The sequence below is a fragment of the Petaurus breviceps genome, unplaced genomic scaffold (genome assembly GCF_028583685.1).
Source record: "Petaurus breviceps papuanus isolate PSGF00001 unplaced genomic scaffold, PetGlider_PUasm1.0 186, whole genome shotgun sequence".
In the NCBI taxonomy this organism is placed as follows: Eukaryota; Metazoa; Chordata; class Mammalia; order Diprotodontia; family Petauridae; genus Petaurus; species Petaurus breviceps.
This window is the reverse complement of record NW_027185798.1, coordinates 34,844,748-34,864,443: the sequence shown is the minus strand read 5'-3', so window position 1 is coordinate 34,864,443 and position 19,696 is coordinate 34,844,748. Positions and strand designations below refer to the sequence as shown.

Sequence of the window (19,696 nt, the reverse complement as noted above, 5' to 3'; positions counted from 1 at the left end):
GTCAAAGCAGGATGTTTTACCAAGAGCCCCAACAGTTTAACTTGGATCTCAAAGCAACAGCATGAGGGAACCTTCACTTGAGGTCCAGCTCACAATAGCTGTCAGTCCACCTGGTGTGGGTTAAGCTATGCTATGAGACTCGTGATAGGAGTCCCTAGAAAAAAAGGCAAATTTACCACTGTTCTGTTTGTTGAAGTCCCAAAGACCAGGACTTTGGAAATGGCTATCAGGTGCCATATGTCCTTGTGAACCTCCATAGTTGATAATCAGCATTTTCCTTATTAGTCATACTGAGGTTTTCCTCCAAGGATGTCCAGGTTCAAGGTGCCGTGTCCTCATTTCTCAGGTGGAGAAGACAAGAGCAGGGTATTTATGAGATGAATGTCAGGGGAAATGGTGATTTTGGTTAAGCAGGTGCAGATAGGGGACACTGTCATAGTACATTTGTACCTGTATATAAAGGCACCAAGCACTGAATTTGTTTATCAGAGGACCCTGTTGTCCTATCTTGGTGTTGACAATTACTCTGTGAGTTTTGGTTTCCCTGTCAGTAAGATAAAGGGGATGGGGCTAGATGTCAGAGGTCCTTCCAAGTCTGTCTTCCTTTGTCACTGGAGTTTCCATCACCTTCTGCAAAGTCAATAAGTGTCTGTCCTCACTGGTCACACACCGATCTAAGCCCTGATACACAGTTGGGAAATCAATGTGACAGACTGATGATGGGAGAAGCCTTCTTCACAGAAGACATGAGAAAAGCAGTCTCACAAAGCAGCCTGGGGGTTCTCCTGCTGACTAGGTAATAAAGCAGGCTTGAAAAGGGGAGAAGTTTTCTAGTTTGGATCAACTCTCACTTAGGGAAAGAAAAACCATGAACAAGTAGGGACTTGTAAGAGGGGAAGCCCTCAAAACAAGGCAACTCCAAGGAAGTTTCCATTTTCCCAGAGCAGATAGGTGGTGCAGTGGATAAAGTATTGGGTTTAGAATCAGAAAGATCTATCTTCATGAGTTCAAATCTGGCCTCTAATACTTACTGTGTGACCCTGGGAAAGTCACTTAACCCTGTTTTCCTTAGTTCCCCATCTGTCAAATGAGCTGGAGAAAGAAATGGCAAACCACTCCAGTATCTTTGCCAAGAAAACCCCCAAAAGGGGTCATTAAAGGTCAGATACAACTGAACCATTTTCCCAGGAAAGATGAAGATACCAGAATATTTAAATCCAATGAAGGTTATAGTGCGGGAGGATCAAAGAGAGGGAGAGAGATGGCATATATGAGGCATGTGTACTTTTTTCTGTGTCTTCAAGTGCAAATGCTTGCATGACCTTGACTTGTCACAGTTCCCTCCTTGGGTCTGGGCTCTATTTGGGATTTTGAGTAGCACAAGATCCTTGGAAGAGGAGTCTTGAAAGAGCAGCTTTCACTAGCTGCCTTTGGACTGTCATTCCTTCCAATGGCAGCATTCCTAAGTGGAAAAGATGGGACGAATTGGGTGGGTAGGTCCATTTACATTAGCAAGCATTATAGAAACCAAGCCTAAGCAATGAGTCTTCTTAGAGCCTGGTGGTTGTAAGTAAATAGGTAGGGTTTGGTCTGGTTTGATTGTGGGGGAAAGTGAAGTTATACAGGGAACCAGTGACTGAGCTGTGAAGAAAAGCCATGTCTGGCTCCTGGTCAGCATCTGCATTCACTTGCCTGCTGTAATGGTGAGTGTCTAATCCTTTAAGCAGCTATTCAGAAAAGTCAAGCTTCAAGGACTGGTCTGGTTTTTTCATGGTGTGGTAGCTCCATACCTCATATCTTACAAAGCTATCAATGTCAAAGCAAATAAACCCCAGAGCTCCAGCAGAAACATTTCTTCTTCCCTCAAGGATGTTTCTGCTGGGTGGGGGTGAGGATGGGTGGTGGATGGGGGAGGCAGGAGACCAGAGACTGGCAACAAAATGAACATAGTGAACTGAACTGCTCTCTGGAGAAAGACCAAGTGGGGAGTCACTTTTTTTTGGTCCTTTCTTCCAGGCACAGCTGTGGGTGAGGACACAGAGGATGCTAGCACAGAGTTCACTGACAGTATTGAAGAGGAAGCATCACACAGTAATACCCACCAGCAAGTAAGTCAGCTCCAGGTCCCGGGGTACCAAGGGGGGGAGATGCACTACCCTTTGGGGGTCTGATGGTCTCCTGGGGCCTGTGGCAGCTGAAAAAGCGACATTGAACGTATGGACTGGAGCAACCTGTTAGTATTTCCCCTCTCCTTTTGCCCTTTTTAAAAAACTTGTTCTCCCCCACTTGCCTCTCCCTTCTCTACCCCTCCTCTCTGCACCAGCGGCTTCAAGAATTCTCTTGCTTCTCACAGGGCAGAGGCCCCTTTGGCCTCTTGTAGCCAGAAGGGCATCTTCAAGGGGCTTTGGGGACTCAAGCAGAATGTGGGACTACTTCCTGAAGAGGTGCTCTCTAGGTAGCTCTGGGAGGCTACCTTTTCATTGGAATCTGACAAACCGATTATTGACCAACCGCCTTCTCCTGGCTAGCACATAGTGAGGCAAGAACACTCCTTGAGGGCTATAACTTACTTATGACCTGTGGCAAAGGCATACTCATCTCTGTCCACAGCACTGCCCTATTTGCAAACATGTGCCTTATGTCTATACTTGATGTGTTTGAAAATAAATGCCACGTGCCAAACAAGGACCTAGGCTGAAGACAGTCTCACCACCAGACCAAGGGCACTTTCCTTCTTCCCCCATCCCACACACATTTAATCTTTCCTATACCAGCATTTGACATCATCCAGAGTAATTGCCCCAAGTTTTTAGAGGCAGAGAATATGTTTTGAAATCTTTTCCTTCCCCCAGACAGTGACTAAATTCCTATTACCCTGGAAATTCAGGGGAAAAGGTAGCTGTAATGGGGAGAAGATGGTGGCTTCCTGGGGCTGCTTCATTTCATGAATGAAATCTTCCTTCTTACTAAGTCTGACCCCTTAAGATGCTAATTTCATATATGTTGGCTTTGGAGATGTCCTCTCAGGAGACGACATAGAAAGTAGGTGTGCCCCATTTCCCCAGTGAGTCTCCACCTTACACCATGGTCCTCTGTCTGTTGCTTGGTTCTAGTCAACCTTGACCCTTCTCTTGAACTCATGCATGAAATTCCCTCCTTCTTGAACGAACATGAAATGACTGTTGAACCCTCCATATACTAACCCAGGTTTCTGTCTTCAACTATGCCTACTGATACTGGTCATCTTACTTATTTTTAGTTGACTCTTTCAGTCCTGGACTAGGGGGCCCTACCAGATAAGTGAGAATGCCTGTTATTGGCCCTGAAGAGCACTTATTGCAAGGACTATGGCTAGGATCTGTCTTAGAATTTATAGGGAATAAGATTGGAAGGGGAGAGATATTGATGATCTCAATAAACCACTCAGAGGGGAGCTGGCCCAAGGCTTACCAGGCCTTAGCACCCCCCTTCACTATCGCCTCATCTGAGGGGAGCCAATATGCAGGTTGTTTCCCCTTTGATCTTCCTCCCCATAATTCAGAGACTGCTCTGACCCACTTTGAGAAAGTTAGTTTAACCCCATAGGAAACTCCTTCCTCACAGTCCTTTGTTCTTTAGGATTTGTAATCTCCCTCCCCTCCAGCACATTCCCACCCATCCAAGAACCTACCACACTGCTGGGTAGATTAGGAAGCATTTATTAAATGATTGAGTAGGTCAGAGTCAGATTAATTAAATCAGAAACTGATCCAAGAAAGTGGAATCTTGAAGGACCAGGTGGGCTTACTGAACAAAGAGCCTCTTAAACTGCTGTTACCACATCATGCTGTTGACTCTACATGAAACCCAGTGTGTATAGCAGGAATCCAGGGATTATGAATCTTTGTACACCCCCTTTGAGACCCTGTGGTCTGCAGGATGCAATTTCCCCTGCTGACAAGGCAATAAAGCTTGTTTTGACTTAACCATTGCGGTGTCACAGTGCTCCAACATGTGTTTATTTGCCTCTAGGGAAATAACCATTGGAGGCTGGGCTTAGGATACCCTTTTTTCTGCTTGGTTTCAGCCCTAGGTGATGGGCTGGATACATGCTCCCAAGACCTCTTAAGTTCCCCCAACATTCCATTTGCGTACTTGGCTTTTTGCTACCCTCTCAAGCTACCCATTATCCACAGCTTCCAGAATGCCACACCTTCTGAGGCTCATTTCTTCCTATTTTGTCAGAGTGGTCCCTCTTCACCAATGGATTCAAGACCTATTAGGTAATTTAATTGCTTCACACAGTATCTGTTCGATGAGGAATACCTCAGTAGATTACATCATCAAATAGAAATTGGGGGTACAACAAAGACAATTTCCTCGGACCAAACTAGAATGATTAACTAGGACAGTTGTCCATCCTAATGGGGAAGAAATGATCTAGGATATTGTATTCAGGATCCAAAAAGAAGGGAAAGTTGAAAGTTAGTAAGATAAAGAAAAGACAACTGAGGAAAGCAATTTTTTTTTAATGCACATAGATCATCCATTAGGAAAGATCCAGTAAAAAGAACTGAGTTGCAGGGGTTCCAAAAAAAAAAAAAAAAAGAGGCCTGAAGGTTCATATGAAAATACAATATACTTTACCAGGCAGCGTGACAAGAAACCAGAACTCCACAGAAACCAAAAAGCCATTGGGAAAGTTATAAAAAGTGAGATCAAGGAGGGAAAAAACATGAATATAAAGAAATTGCCTGGTCCTAGGACAACAAGAATAGAATGACTAAAATTAGAAAGGACACACACACACACACACACACACACACACAGCTTATCAAATACAAACACACATTTTTAAGAGGGGAATAAGATATTCCTCCTTCCCACATCCCCCAGGTGATAGTCCCAGTTTTTAGCATATTCACTTTGATTATTTAAAAAAAAATCCTACATGAGAATGGTAAAATTATAGAATCTGAGAGCTAGAGAGAAGTCAGAGATTATCTGGTCTAATATTTACCTCGAGTATGAATTCTCTCTAAAATATTCTCCCAAAGTGGTCATTTAGCCTCCACAGAAGGATCCCCCAGTAATAGGAAAATCAGTACCTCCTAAGGCTATTCCTGCCATTTTGTTCTAATTGTGATGGATTTGTTCCCCATGTTGAGCCCAAATGTACCTTCCTGTAACTTCTAGCTCGCCCATATGGGGCCAAGAAGGTCTAATCTTTCTGTCAAACTACAACTCTTCAAATATTTGAAGAAAGCTAGCATGTTCTTCCCACCCCCAGCCCACCATTCAATGTTTCCAAGTTTTCTCTTTTCCAGCCTAAACATCCCCAACTCCCTTAACAACTTCAGCATTTGGCTCCAAAGACAGATGCCCTCACCATTCTAGTCTTCCTCCTCTGGACTTACTCTATCCTAGAACTGAGCACCATATTCCAAATGTCTTCATTTGACTAGAACAAATACCCAAAAGACTATTGCCTCACCTATTCTGGACAACATAAATATAAGCATGTTTTGAGGACTGACTGGAAGATAATGGATTCCATTTTTGGACACGCTGAATAACGGATGCCTTTGGAACGTCCTGGCAGCCATGATGTCCAGCAGGCAGCTGGACATGAGATAGCGGAACTCAGGAGAGAGGTGAAGACAGGCTATATAGAAGTAGGAGATAAAAATTGAACTCAGGAGAGCTGATCACTGACAGAAGGTGTACAGAAAGGAAGAGAAAGTCCAGTTCAGAGCATTGGTATTCAAACCCAAACTTAGTGGATAGAAGATGAATAATGATACACAAAAGAACTGAGACAGACTCATCAGATAGTAACAAGAGAGCAGTGTCCTGGTTGCACTGGCAGAGTATGAAGGAGAAGGGTATACTATTCATGAGTGTTAAATCCTGTCAAGCATTTTTAATGGATGACTACTTTTAAAAACAAAACAAAACAAAAACCAAAAATAGCTAACATAACACTGAAGAGAGCATTTTCATTCAAATGATAGAATCAGGAGTCAAATAGCAAGGGGTTTAAAAATGAGTGAAATGAAATAGGGACAATGAGTGCAGAATACCTTTTTTAAAGGAATTTGGCTGTGAGCAGAAAAGATATAGAATGAGAGCTTGAGAGGTTGCAGCATCAAGCCCATTTTGCTTGGTTGACTCTAAAAACTCCACAAATATTTAAATATAATCAATTCAAAAATCACATTCAGATTATGGGAAAGCAGAGGGCCTGGGTTCAAATTTTACCTCTTGCAGCTTACTATCTTTGACAAGTCATATAAACACTCTGGGCCTCAGTCTCCTCATTTGTAGAATGGGATGGTTTCTGGAGGGAATGGTTTCTGATGTCCTTTCCACTCAAGTATTTTCTCCCTTTAATATATAAAGAAATAGGCTCAAACTGTTAAATCATTTGCCTAAGATGCCATAGGGCAGCTACCTGTTCTTTTCACTCATTTTCATTCCATTTCACAGTGGAAAGAACAAAACAGGCCTGGAGTCAGGAAGACCTAAGTTCAAATCTGGCCTTAGACACTTACTGTGTCTGAGTGACTGTGGGCAAATCACTTCACCCTGTTTACCTCAGTTTCCTTATCTGTAAAATGAGCTGGAGAAAGAAATGATAAACCACTCCAGTACCTTTGCCAAGAAATCCCCAAATGGGTGGTGGCCTAGGTGGCGCAGTGAATAGAGCACCCGCCCTGGAGTCAGGAGGACCTGAGTTCAAATATGGCCTCAGACACATAACATTCACTTAGCTGTGCGGCCTTGGGCAAGTCACTTAACCCCAATTGCCCTACCTTCCCCCCTCCAAAAAAAAAAAAGCTAAAGAAATCCCCAAATGGGGTCATAAAGAGTCAGACACAACTGAAACATGATTGAATACCACCAAGGGCAAGTAAGCAAGGGAGCTGGGATTTAGTCTATTGCCCAACACTTTTTGTGACATCACAGATTGGGTCTCCAGGATGAGAAGGGTGGGCAGTCTGCCAGGGTTGTCCTAGGGCCAGCTGGGACCCAAACTGATTGTTAAATTTTCTGTGTGAGCATTTACACCCTGGAAATTAGCAAACACTACACCCCAGGGCTTAATTCGTTGTCTGATTATCTCAGTCATTAAGAATAATTAAGGTGTTGAGAAAAAAAGGTCCTGTGAAGAAAAGACAAGGGGATTGGGTTTTTCAGATTAGAAAGGTGAAAGTGAAAGGGTGACTTGACTCATCATCTAAAGAATATGAAGGTTTTTAAGGAAGATGTTCACAGATCTAGAGTGATAAGGGACCTTAAAGTTCATCTCATCATTTTATGGACAAGGAAATAAGCAGCTCATGGAGTTGAATGGTGCTAGGTGGTGCCGTAGGGTATAGTGCTAGGCCCCCAGTCAAGAGGATTCCTCTTCCTGAGTTCAAATCTGACCTCAGACACTTGGTAGATGGGTGTGACCCTAAGCAAGTCACTTAGCCCTGTTTGCCTCAGTTCCTCATCTGTACAATGAGCTTAGTAGCTATGTGACTTTGGTCAAGTCACTCAGCCGTTTGCCTCAGTTCCTCATCTGTACAATGAGCTTACTAGCTGTGTGACGTTGGGCAACTCAGTTAACCCTGTTTGCCTCAGTTTCCTCATCTGAAAAATGAGCTTGAGAAGGAAATGGCAAAACACTCCAGTATCATTACCAAGAAAACCCTAAATGGGGTCATGAAGAGTTGGACATGACTGAAAACAATTGAACAATAACATAAAGTTGGAATCAATCAATTAATTAATAAGGCTCTATTCTATGTGCTTCATTGTAATAGGCACAGAAGATACTAAGAGGAGAGCTTCCTCAAAGGACTTACTTTATCTCAAGGAGTATCTGTGTGTGGGGATAAGATATATGTATATATAATATATATGTATGTGTGTATGTACGTATATATGTGTGTGATATAGACATTCATATATATCTGCAGATGTCATATGTAGATCTCTATAATATATATGGATGTCCACATATATACACATACATATGACACATAATACAAAATAAATACAAGATGTTTCTGGGGGGAAGGCCCTAACAGCTGGAGAAATAAGGAAAAGCTTCCTGTAGTAAATGACCTTTGAGCTGAACTTTGAATAAAATTGGAGACTCTGAGATGAGGAGATGAGGAGAGAGTGAATTCTAGGCCTGGGGGGAAGGTAAGTGTCTGTCCCAGATTTTTTAGGAAGAGGACACCTCCCCATCTGCCCTGGGCAGTTTGTGGCTTGACTGTTCACCTGCCAGAAGCTGAGGGGTTTTATATGGTTCTGTTCAGTTAAGCATTAATGATTCTATGACTCTGTGACCTCAGTTCATTCCTCTGTCAAGGTTCTCCCTCCCCACCTCTTATATTCCGTTGCCAAGGATCTTAGGGTCACTTTTGCTTGGACAGTTCATCCGTTACCTTGTGTATCGATGAGGTTCTAGCAGTACTGCATCTCCTTCCTCTCTCTTGTTTGGAAGCTACTCTAGGTGGACTTTCAAACTGTAGGCAGGAGAATCATAGCACCCTTATCCCTCAACCTACCGTGTTTCCCCGATAATAAGCCCTCCCCTGAAAATAAGACCTATTGAGATTGCTACTGTAGTGAAGGTGATCCTCCCCCCATTGAAACGCACGCCGCGCTCCGAGCTGCATCCAATCAGAGCTGCAGCAGTGAGCCATTATCCTGTTCTTCCCCAATTGAATAAAGGTACATTTTTTTGTTCACATTTACCTGTTTATTAAAATTGCTGTCAATGTTCATTAAAATAAGCCCTCCCCTGAAAATAAGCCCTCTGGTGTTTTTCTGTCCAAAAAATTAATAAGACAGTGTCTTATTATCGGGGAAACACGGTAGTTTGAACCCCAGTTTCTTCCTTTAAAACGAAAGACAAATTGCCTTAGTTTTCATCGCTGTTTCCACTGGTTCCAGCACCCAGAACCTGTCCAGTGGCTGCTTCTCTCCTTTCCTATCTGGTATGTCTATCCCCTACCCCACAAGGTCCATTCAATGTCCTTATCTGCTGCCATTTTTATGGACCAGAAAAGCACTTTTAAAGAAAAGGTCGTGGGGTCTGACTACTCCTTTCTTCTTGGTGATCTTCATTGTCAATCCTTTGATTTGTGGATACTCTCATCTTAGGTGACCTAACCAATTTAAACCTTGGTTTCTTTTCAGTATGCTCAAGAAGCTTTAGAGAAAAGCCTGGGGATGGAGGAAGCCCAACTTTTTAACCTAACTCCTCCTTCCCCAAAACGAGGAGACAAAAACAGTGGCAGTGAGGAGGAAGTACTCTGCCTGAAGGCAAAAATCCATCAGCACCTGGAACAGAAGAGAAAAGCTGAAGGGGAGTTGAAGGATCTGAAAGCCCAGATCGAGGAAGCAGGATTCTCCTCTGTTTCCCACATCAGGTCAGAAATAGGCACCTGGAAAAGAGGAATTCTTCCAGGCTAGAGTTATGATACCCAAGAGGCTTGCCCTGTTCCAGCTGGGAGAGGCATTGGGGTACAAGCAGGAAGGGCACTGGCCTTGGCAGTTGGGAGACCTAGATTCTATTTGGGAGGGAACAAACATTTAACAAGCACCCCACTATGTACCAGGTACTATGCCAAGTGCTTAACAAATATTATCTCACTTGATCCTCACAACAACACTGGGACATTTTATAGTTAAGGAAACAGAGGCAGACATTATTATCTGCAACTGGGATAGAAACCTAGTTATGGGATAGAGATTGGGATGTCATAGTGAGTGGAGTATTGGGCTTGGAGTCCTAAAGGCTCAGAAGTTTAGAGATGGAAGGGGTCTCAGAGGTCTTCTAGTCCACCCTTCTCAGTTTTACAGGTGAGAAAAGTGGGGCACAGAAAAGCTGATGACTTGCCCAGGGTCACAAAGGTACTAAGTGCCTGATAAGGGCTTTGAGCCCTGGTCTTCCTGATTCCAAGTCCAATGTCCTATCCATTAAGCTATAACTTTACTTGTATAATATGGTACTGATACATATACCATGGTGTGTAATGGATAGAGAGCTGGATTCGAGTCCCAACTCTTACATGTCCTGGTTGTGTGACTGGGCAAATCACTTGGCTTCTAAGTGGTTCAGACCACTCTCTAAGAGTATAAATTATAGACAAATTGGTGATCAGAATTAAGAGAGGTTGTTTTCACATTGATGCAATCATAGGGCTGGATGAAAAGTATATTTGATAGAGAGCTCTCCTCGAAGTCAAAATGGACCTGGATTTGAGCAGCAATTCTTTGACATATGCTGACTGTTGACCCTAGTAAGCCTCAGGCGTCTAGGAAACTAGGGCTATAAAGGTGAGGACCTATACTGGTAGAGGAGAGTTCTTCACTGGGGAGTTCCCTATACCAATGAAATCAGAGGTCTACTCCCTGTCTTCTCTCTGCCTCTTTCTCTCCCTCTATCTCTGCTTCTGCCTCTCTGTCTCTCTCTCCTTCTGTATCTGTCTCTCTTTTTCTGTGTCTCTCTAGCTAATTTATCTACCTATGAGAGAGAGAGAGAGAGATTAGGAGGGGGGGGAGAGAGAGAGTAGAAATAGTAGAGAAGGTAAAGTTCAAATCATTTTGCCATTCATTCATTGCTTTGATAAACAATTGGGTGGAAGAGAAAGAACCATAATGAATTAGAAAAAACTTAGTTTCTTTGGAACACTCTGTGAATTTTATTGTGACCTGACCTGTCTTCCCTGATCTCAATCATCATCTATTGAGAAAACATTGCATGTGTATGAATAAAACTCATGGGAATTAATTTGTCCCAAGCAAGAATATTCTTGCTTTTTGCCCCACAAGAGAAATTACAGATTTATTTGTGAGGTTTCAGAATTCCTGGCTCCTGAGGAACTGAGATCCAGTACTGACTATTGTAGGAAAAAACCTGAACCAAGAGTCAGAAGACTTAGTAGGCTAGTCCTGGCTCTGCCATTCACTAACTGTTAGTGGACTTCTCTTATTTTTCTCATCCATGAAATGGGGAAGTCATTTTTCACCGCTTCCAGAACAAACTTCTGGTTCTTTAATTGACTAGTCTTACATAATTATGTTTGTTAATGAGAACATCAGAAATACTGTCAAGGTCTTAAGACCCTGGTGCCTTGTGTCTTCTGTGTGCATCCTGTAGGAACACCTTGCTAAGTCTGTGCTTGGAGAATGCTGAGCTGAAGGAGCAGATGGGAGAAGCAATGTCTGAAGCATGGGAAATGGAGGAAGATAAGGAGAAGGAAGAAGGGCTTGTGGAGGATGCCAGACAGGCTTTGAAAGAAGACAGCCTATGTGCTGAGGTCAGAAAGCTGTACGGGAAGCTACGCAATGCTAACACCATAATCAACCTCCTCAAAGAGCAGCTGCCACTGAGCAAAGAAGGGGACAATAAGCTGAATTCGAAGCTTAGTGTCCTCCTGGCCAAGGAAATGGACCATCCGAAGACGGAAGTTGTTTGGAATCCTAGGAAGCCCTCGGCTCTAGGAGACCAGCTTCAAGAAGAAAAGGAGTCCAAAGGGCTGTATTCCAGACCTCAGACCCTTGACCTTGTGTCTGTCCTTGATTTACAACCCAAGGATGGCCACCAGGTAAGTGTAGGCTTCGGAGAGAGAAACCTGAATGTGGAGTCCTTAAATCTGTCCTTACCTGGTGGATGAGCCAGTGAAAGTGGGATGTAGGAGATAGGAGGTAGGGTCCCCTAGAACCTCTAAAGCCTGAAGTAGTAGTTAATCATAACTTCATTCTCTTCTGGGAACCACCCTTCCACTTCCCCACTAGTTGTCCTGGGAAACAATAGTGAAGCTTCCCTCTGGCTTGCCCCAAGTCTGACTTTCAAATCAAGATAGGGGTGTCTCAGGGGTGTTAATCAGAGAATCTCAGAGTTAGAAGGGACCTTGGAATTAATTTAGGTCAAGTTCTTATCTAATCCATGATACATATTTAGTCTTAATAATTTAGTCTTACATCTTACATATTTAGGGCAGTGAATGGATAGAGCACCGGCCCTGGAGTCATCTTCCTGAGTTCAAATCCAGCCTCAGACACTTACTAGTTGTGTGATCCTGATCAAGCCATGTAACCCTGCTTGCCTCAGTTTCCTCATCTGTAAAATGAGCTAGAGAAGGAAATGGCAAACCACTCCAGTATTTTTGCCAAGAAAACCCCAAATGAGATCACAAAGAATCACAGACACAACTGAAAACTGACTGAACAACAAAAACCTATTTAGTCTAAAGAAGAAAAGACTCAAAGAGGACATGAGAGGGCTTTTTAAATTTTGAAGGCTTTATTATATGAAATTGAGATTAGGTTTGTTCTGCTTGGACTAAAGGGAAAACCCAGGAGCCAGTTAGAAGTGACAAAGAGGCAAATTTAGGCTCAGCAATCAAGAAAAACTTTCTAATTAGAGCTGTCCAAAAGTGGAATGGACTTAGTGGGTTCCTAGTCCTTCGTGGTGGTGGGTCTTCAAGAAAGTGGTCAAATTACTACTTTGTTGGGTATGTTAGGGTGGGGAATCTTTTTGTGTATGAGTTAGACAAAATGGGTGTTGATATCCCTTCCATCTCTCAAATTCTGTGATTCTCTCCTCCTTTATTAACAACTCTGACAGTTGTTTACTTAAACATTTTTAGTGATGGGGAATTTAGTAACATTCTAAGGCATACATACTATCTCATTCTAGTATTAAGAAATTGATGAGTGGCACCCCTAGGCAGGCCAGGCTGACTGTACCAGGTATAATATCCAATTGGCATGAGTCAGTCTAGGTAATACCTCTGATTATATATTAGCACTCTGCCTGCTGCCCCCATTTGCTGGCATCCTGACTCTATTCCTATCTCCTCCAACTATGGAGCTCTTAGATTTTACTGTTTTCACTGATGTTTTTCTAATTTTGTTGAAAAGATAAGTGCTGGCTACTTTTTCATGTAAGTATTTGTACAATCTCTTTCTCTCTACTCTAGGATTTAACTGGGGGGGGGTGGGGAATGAGTAGGAATGGTGTATTAGTACCTCTGAGGCTCATTTTAGGGTGGTAATAGTCATAATAGCCAACATTTATAGAGCACCTACTATGTGCCAGGCCCTGGGTTAAGAGTTTTATTCAGTCAGTCATGTTTGACTCTTCATGAACCCATGGACCATACCACACCAGGCCCTTCTATCTCCTGCTATCTCCCAAAGTCCGTCCAATTTAATGCTCATTGTTTCCATGACACTGTCGTTCTCATCCTCTGTCATGCCCTTCTCCTTTTGCCTTCAATCTTTCCCAACATCAGGGTCTTTTCCAATGAGTCCCATCTTCTCATTATGTAGCCAAAGTATTTGAGCTTCAGTATTTGACCTTCCAGTGATAGCCTGAATTAATTTCTTTAGCCATTGACTGATTTTATCTCCTTGCTGTCCAAGGGACTCTCAAAAATCTTCCCTAGCTCCACAATCCAAAAGCATCAATTCTGCAAATTTCAACTTTCCTTAACAATCCAACTCTCACAGCCATAAGATGCTACTGGGAAAACCATAGCTTTAACTATATGGACCTTTGTCAGCAAGGTGATGTCTCTGCTTATTAGCATGCTGTCCAAGATTTGTTAAGTGCTTTATAATTATTACCTCATTTGACCCTCACAACAACTCTGGGAGGTAGGTGCTATTACTATCCCCATTTTACAGATAAGAAAACTGAGGCAAACAGAAGTTAGGTGACTTGTCCAGAGTCACACAGATAATGAATATCTGAATCTGAATTTGAACTCAGGTCTTTTTGACCTCAGGCCCAAAAGCTACGTAGCTTTCCAGTCTGTTTTTGAAAACTAGTTTTGGGAACTCACTACCAACGCAGCCTGCTCCATTTTTGTACAGATCTAATTATTTAGCAGCTTTTTCTTTACCTTAAGCCTAAATCTGCCAAGTGTTATCACTTTTCCAGGTTACCAACTACCATTCCAGTCCTTAAAGAAGATGGAGATTAGGCACCTACTCTGTCTCTTCTATTTTCCAGGCTACATACCCATTTCTCTACTAATTCTCTTTATTGATTGACTCTCCCTTTCTGGCTCTCTCAGGTGGACAGCCAAGGCCAGATCGGTAGCAACGGGCCACCAACAGAATCTAGTCTGCAGGGGCCGACTCACCAGCTCCGCTCCCAACTGGAACAGTGTAGACAACGCTACCAAGACCTCCAGGAGAAACTGCTCGTGTCTGAAGCTACGGTCCAAGTTCAGGCCAGCCAGCTAGAGCAATACCGAGTCTTATTTCGTAAGTGCTGGGTTAAAAGTCATCAGACTGATGAATTGCGCATCACCTTAGATACTAGTAGGATATCTTAGATTTCTCTGAAGAGCTCAACATACTTGTTAGGCTTTTAAAAAATCCTATCATATTAATTCTGTCCTTCCCATATTTCTGGAAAGGAGGAAGGGGGAGTATTTTTTACCCCATTTTGCAGATGGGAACACTGAGGCTCAGAGATATGAAGTAATGATCCAGTTTGTATTCTTAAGCAGAACTGGAGCTAAATCCAGACTTTCGGATTTCTGATAAAGTCCCTAGGCCAGTCTTCCTCTCTAAGAGCAGGCTAACCTGCTCATCTTCGTCCATACATACCACTCTATTGTCCTTCACAAACTGATGTCATGACCCTGGTCCATATCATTTAATATTTTCAGTTCCTCAATTAAGTTCCCCTCACCCATCCTCAGAGCTGAAATAACTGTCTGAGTAATATATGGATCTGAGCAGAAGTAAGCATTAACACAGGGCTCACTAATGTCACACTTTACATGATTACAACATGTTTTTTATGTATTTATCCACTTGTTTGAGCTTGACGGCAACTCCATGTGGTAGATAGTATAAGTAGGTAGAAAAATACCCATTTTTCAGATGGGGAAAACAGAGACTTAGAGCAGCAAAGTAAACTTACCTGCTGTTACACGGCTAATAAATGGCACAGCCCTCTCTCGGGTCTTCCAACTTCAAGCCTGGTACTTGTTCCTCTTGTCCTTGGAGGAAAGCCTCTTCTCCATCAATGATGGATGGAGCAGGAATCAACTTCTTGTGTAAGAATCCAAACAAACCATGTTTCATGCTCCGGAAGTGAAAGGCCCACTCAGTATGTGATGAGAATGATGTTGATGATCTTTTCTTGACCAGGTGAACCAGGGGTGAAACAAGACAGCAAGCAGGTCCAGGTGGATCTCCAAGACTTGGGATATGAGACATGTGGCCGAAGTGAGAATGAGGCCGAACGAGAAGAAACCACCAGCCCTGGTAAAAAAAAAAAATTTCTTTAAAGGAGAGAGAGAGGGGGAGAGAGAGAGAGAGATGGCTATGGGTATGGGTGTGGATATCTCCTTCCCTTCTTCCATGAAAGCCAGCTTTGCTACTCGAACCCTTAGCAAAGTTGCCTTCTTCCTTCACCAATCAGCTCAGAAATATGAAATTATTATGGACAGAGGGTATTTATGGAGGCCTTTGTGAGGAAAGAGAGTGTGCTCCCCCTACTCTTTGCAGTTGTGGAGGATTACGGATATGAAATACTGCACACACACACACACACACACACACACAGAGTTAAAATTTTTATTTAGTATGTTGGTTGGTTTTGCCAAAATGTTTTTTTTTCCCCCTCCTAACTTTTTTTTGTCAAATGTGATGACAGTCTGAGAATGGGAAAAGGGGGAAGAGAAATATTGGGAAATGTAGATGATATAAAAACAGATCATCATATCATTTATCTCCAGAAAAAAAGTATGCTATTTTCACATAGTCCTACCATCATGTTTTTGATGCTGCCAATAAAGACATAAAATACCTAATCAATTAATTTCCCTAAAATCAGAATAAAATAGCAGTTTAAGAAAACCCAAACATATTTGTCAATGACTGATGCAGAAGAACTTTTGAGTCCTTGAAATATTGTAGGACTATAGAAGTTTTGATCCCTGGCTAACCGTTTATCCTGCTGTTCTTGGGAAAGTCTTCAAAATACAAATATGAGGCTTGTCTAGTGTCTTCCCAGCTCTTTCCCTGTCCCAAATGAAGGTCCTGAAGGAGAGAGTATGCTAGAATGACCTTTGAGTCTGACAGACACTTACTAGCTCGATGACCATGGCTAAGGCCCTTCCCCTCTGAACCTGAGTTTGCTCGGATGTAAAGCCGGGATAATAATACTTTTAACTGAATCCTTCCAGAGCTAGGAAGAACTAGGAAGGGGCCACTGGGACTTGGCCCCAGAGGACCAACCTCTAGTTGGGAAGAATGCTTCCTCCCCAGAGTAGTTCTACCAGGCATCATGGGGCAAGAGGAAAAGTGAGGACTGCTGAGCAAAACCCCTTAGGTGTTGGCATCCTGAGGAGGGGCAAAGAAAACGGGAATAAGCATTTACATAGTGCCAATTGTGTGCCAGGAGCTGTGTTAAGCAATTTTACAAATATCATGTCCTTTTATCCTCACAACTCTGTGAGGCAGGTACTGTTATTGTCCCTATTTTATAACTGAGGAAACTGGGACAAATAGAGGTTAAGTGACTTGCCCAGGGTCACACAGCTAGTGAGAGTCCAAGACCATATTTCAATTCAGGTCTTCATGATTCACTTCTCCACTGAGCCACCAGCTGCCTCTTTTTCATTTTCCCTGAGGAGAAGATTATTGGGTCATGGACTTCGAGATGGGTGTGCCTTAAATACCTTGCTTTCTCATGCCCTACTCCACATTCGTTTCACGGGGATGAGCAAATCCTTGATCACGCCATCATCCACAAATGTTCTGCTTCTCCATTTAAAAATGTGGAAGTTCCCTAATATGATCACAGTCTTTTATCTTTGCCTCTCTCCCTATCTATGCCTTTCTCCTACTAAAATTCTTCAGTCCCAGGGGCAGCTGGGTAGTGCAGTGAATAGAGCACCGACCCTGGAGTCAGGAGGACCTGAGTTCAAATTCAACACACCAAAAACTAAATAAAACTTACCCACAACAACCCTATGTGATAACCCATACTGTAATAGAGAATTCCATTTCTTGGAAAAAATCATTTGGTCAGCTGAGAGGAGCCTGAGACCTTGGGACAAGTCAGGCTGATACCTGCTGCCATTGCCACTGGGATCCAAGAAACAGGTGTGATGAAAAGGGAATCCTGACGTGCTTTGACCTGGGCCAAAGTCTTGGGCAAGTCACAATCCCAATTGCCCTCCAAAAAAAGCAAAAAATAAAAAATAAAAATAAATAGAATTCTTCAGTCCCTCAGTGTTCTCCCAGAGCATCCCTCCTGCTCTGGCTACATTCTCTTTAATCTGCCATTCTGCAAAATATCATTCTGCAGCTCTGTTCCTTTCTGAGCTAAAATTCTTGAAAAATCGATCTACACTCCCTACTGCTTCTCCCTCTCCTCCCATTCTCTTCCAAAAACTCTATGCAGTCTGACTTCTAAATGCATCCAACTGAAATGGCTCTTTTTAAAGTTAGTAATAGGGGTGGCTAGGTGGCACAGTGAATAGAGCACCAGCCCTGGAGTCAGGGGGACCTGAGTTCAAATCCAGCCGCAGACACTTAAAACTTACTAGTCATGTGACCTTGGCCAAGTCACTTAACCCCAATTGCCCCTCAAAAAAAGGCAAAAAAATCAATAAAGTTAGTAATAATCTCTTATTACCATTGGGCAGTTAGGTATTACAGTAGATAGAGTCAGGTGAAGGCCAGAAGAGGAGTCAGGAAGATTCTTCTTCCCAAGTTCAAATCCAGTCTCAGATGCTTACTGGTTGTGTGACACTGAGCAAGTCACTTCAACACTGATTGCCTCAGTTTCCTCATCTGTAAAATGAGCTGGAGAAGGAAATGGCAAACCCCTCCAAGAGGGCTCTTTGCCAAGAAAACCCCTTTTGTTCATCTTAATCCTTCGTGGCCCCTCTGTCTCATTTGGCACTGTTGACAAGTTTTTCTTGCTGGAAACTCAGCTGGGTTTTCTTCAGGATCCTCTCTTGGGTCTCTTCTGTCTCCTTGGTTGGATCTTTGTTTTTATCATGCCCACTAACTGTGGGAGTATCTCTCCAGGCTCTGTACTTTTCCCTCTCTGACTACCTTCTGTCCCCTCTGAATCTGTCCTGGTTTATGTGTATGTCTTCTCACCCACTGGAATGGAAACTCCTTGAGAGCAGGAATTGTTTTGTTTTTTTTCTTAGTACTCCCAGAGTTTTAGCTTAGTGCCTAGCATATTTTAAGTTCTTATTGAATGCTTGTTGATTGACTGACTGAGTGAATGATTGATTGATAATCTAACCTTTCTTGTATAGATAAGGAAACTGAAACTCTGGGAGGTCATGTGACTTTATTAAGGTGAAGTAGGTAGTTAAGTAATAGCTCAGTTCATAGGAAGCCAGCACTCTACTGAGGCCCAGGTCAAAGCACATCAGGATTCCCTTTTCATCATACCTGTTTCTTGGATCCCAGTGGCAATGGCAGCAGGTATCAGCCTGACTTGTCCCAAGGTCTCAGGCTCCTCTCAGCTGACCAAATGATTTTTTCCAAGAAATGGAATTCTCTATTACAGTATGGGTTATCACATAGGGTTGTTGTGGGTAAGTTTTATTTTTATTTATTGTGTGTTTTATTTGTTTTTATAGACTATGAAATGCTGCATAATTGTAAATTACTACTGTTATCACCACATGTTCATTGAGATGACCCTTTTTTGTCTTTCACAGAATGTGAAGAACATGATGTCTTTAGCGACGCCAGACTGACTGAGGGCTTACACTCTCAGTACAATTTTCTGGGGTCAGCACAGACCAGTTCCCCTCTAAAGAAGCCCCTGGGGAAACAAAAGGATTTCTTAGACTATGGAAAATCCGAGGACATTGCTGTCCTCCAGCAGCACATCAGAGACCTGAAGGTCAAGCTGTATAACTCAGACAAGGTCATCCAGGGTCTCAAATGCCGTGTACGCTCTTTCTCTGTCACCAGCGACTACGCCTCTAGCCTGGAGAGGCCCAGAAAAATGAAGCTGAAGGGTGGTGATCTCACAACCTCCCCATCCCACAGCCTCACTGATGAGGACGAGGGGTGGCAATCTGATGGCATGGGGGTCTTTTTCCCCCCTGAGATGCAGGCCAGAAAAGATCTGGAGAAACTCATTCAGAGAGTGTCTCTATTGGAGGCCCAAATTCCAAAATCTCAGGTGGAAGGGAAGCTGGCAGAGGAGCTAAAATCAGCCACCTGGCCAGGGTAAGGGGAAAACCAATTTCTGGTGGGCAGAATCAGAGGGAGGCTGAGTTTGAATTAGGAACATAATCACATATTTAGAGCTGGAAGGGGACCTCTGAGGTCTTCTCATTCACCACCCTCATTTTACAGGGCAATAATAGGTCCCAGCCAAGCCCTTCTTGGTCATGTTTCAGCCTTGATTGGTTCTGAAGGAATATAAATAGCAATTGTCTCTGTTTTGACCTGAAACCCTGAGGGTCTTTCTTTCCCAGATCTGTTTCACCCCCTCCCCCACTTTCATTTATTTATTCACTCGTTCCTCTAGTCTGTCTGTCTGTCTATCTATCATCTATCTATCTATCCATCCATCTACCTATCCATCTATCTCTATCTACCTATCTATCTATCTATCCATCCATCTATCCATCTATCATCTATCTATCTATCTATCTATCTATCTATCTATCTATCTATCTATCTATCTATCTATCTA

At 42.9% G+C, this 19,696-nt stretch overlaps 1 protein-coding gene across 8 annotated transcripts in view; it reads left to right on the top strand.

The window, feature by feature from the left end:
- Nucleotides 1-19,696, top strand: part of PDE4DIP (phosphodiesterase 4D interacting protein) — a 273,714-nt gene that overhangs the window by 203,078 nt on the left and 50,940 nt on the right. For all 8 annotated transcript variants that reach the window (XM_069090199.1, XM_069090202.1, XM_069090200.1 and 5 more), the window contains 6 exons: nt 2,017-2,108; nt 9,178-9,410; nt 11,144-11,591; nt 14,070-14,262; nt 15,160-15,276; nt 18,705-19,224. In XM_069090199.1, coding sequence (XP_068946300.1) covers nt 2,017-2,108; nt 9,178-9,410; nt 11,144-11,591; nt 14,070-14,262; nt 15,160-15,276; nt 18,705-19,224 — 1,603 coding nt within the window. The remainder of the gene's footprint in view (nt 1-2,016; nt 2,109-9,177; nt 9,411-11,143; nt 11,592-14,069; nt 14,263-15,159; nt 15,277-18,704; nt 19,225-19,696) is intronic.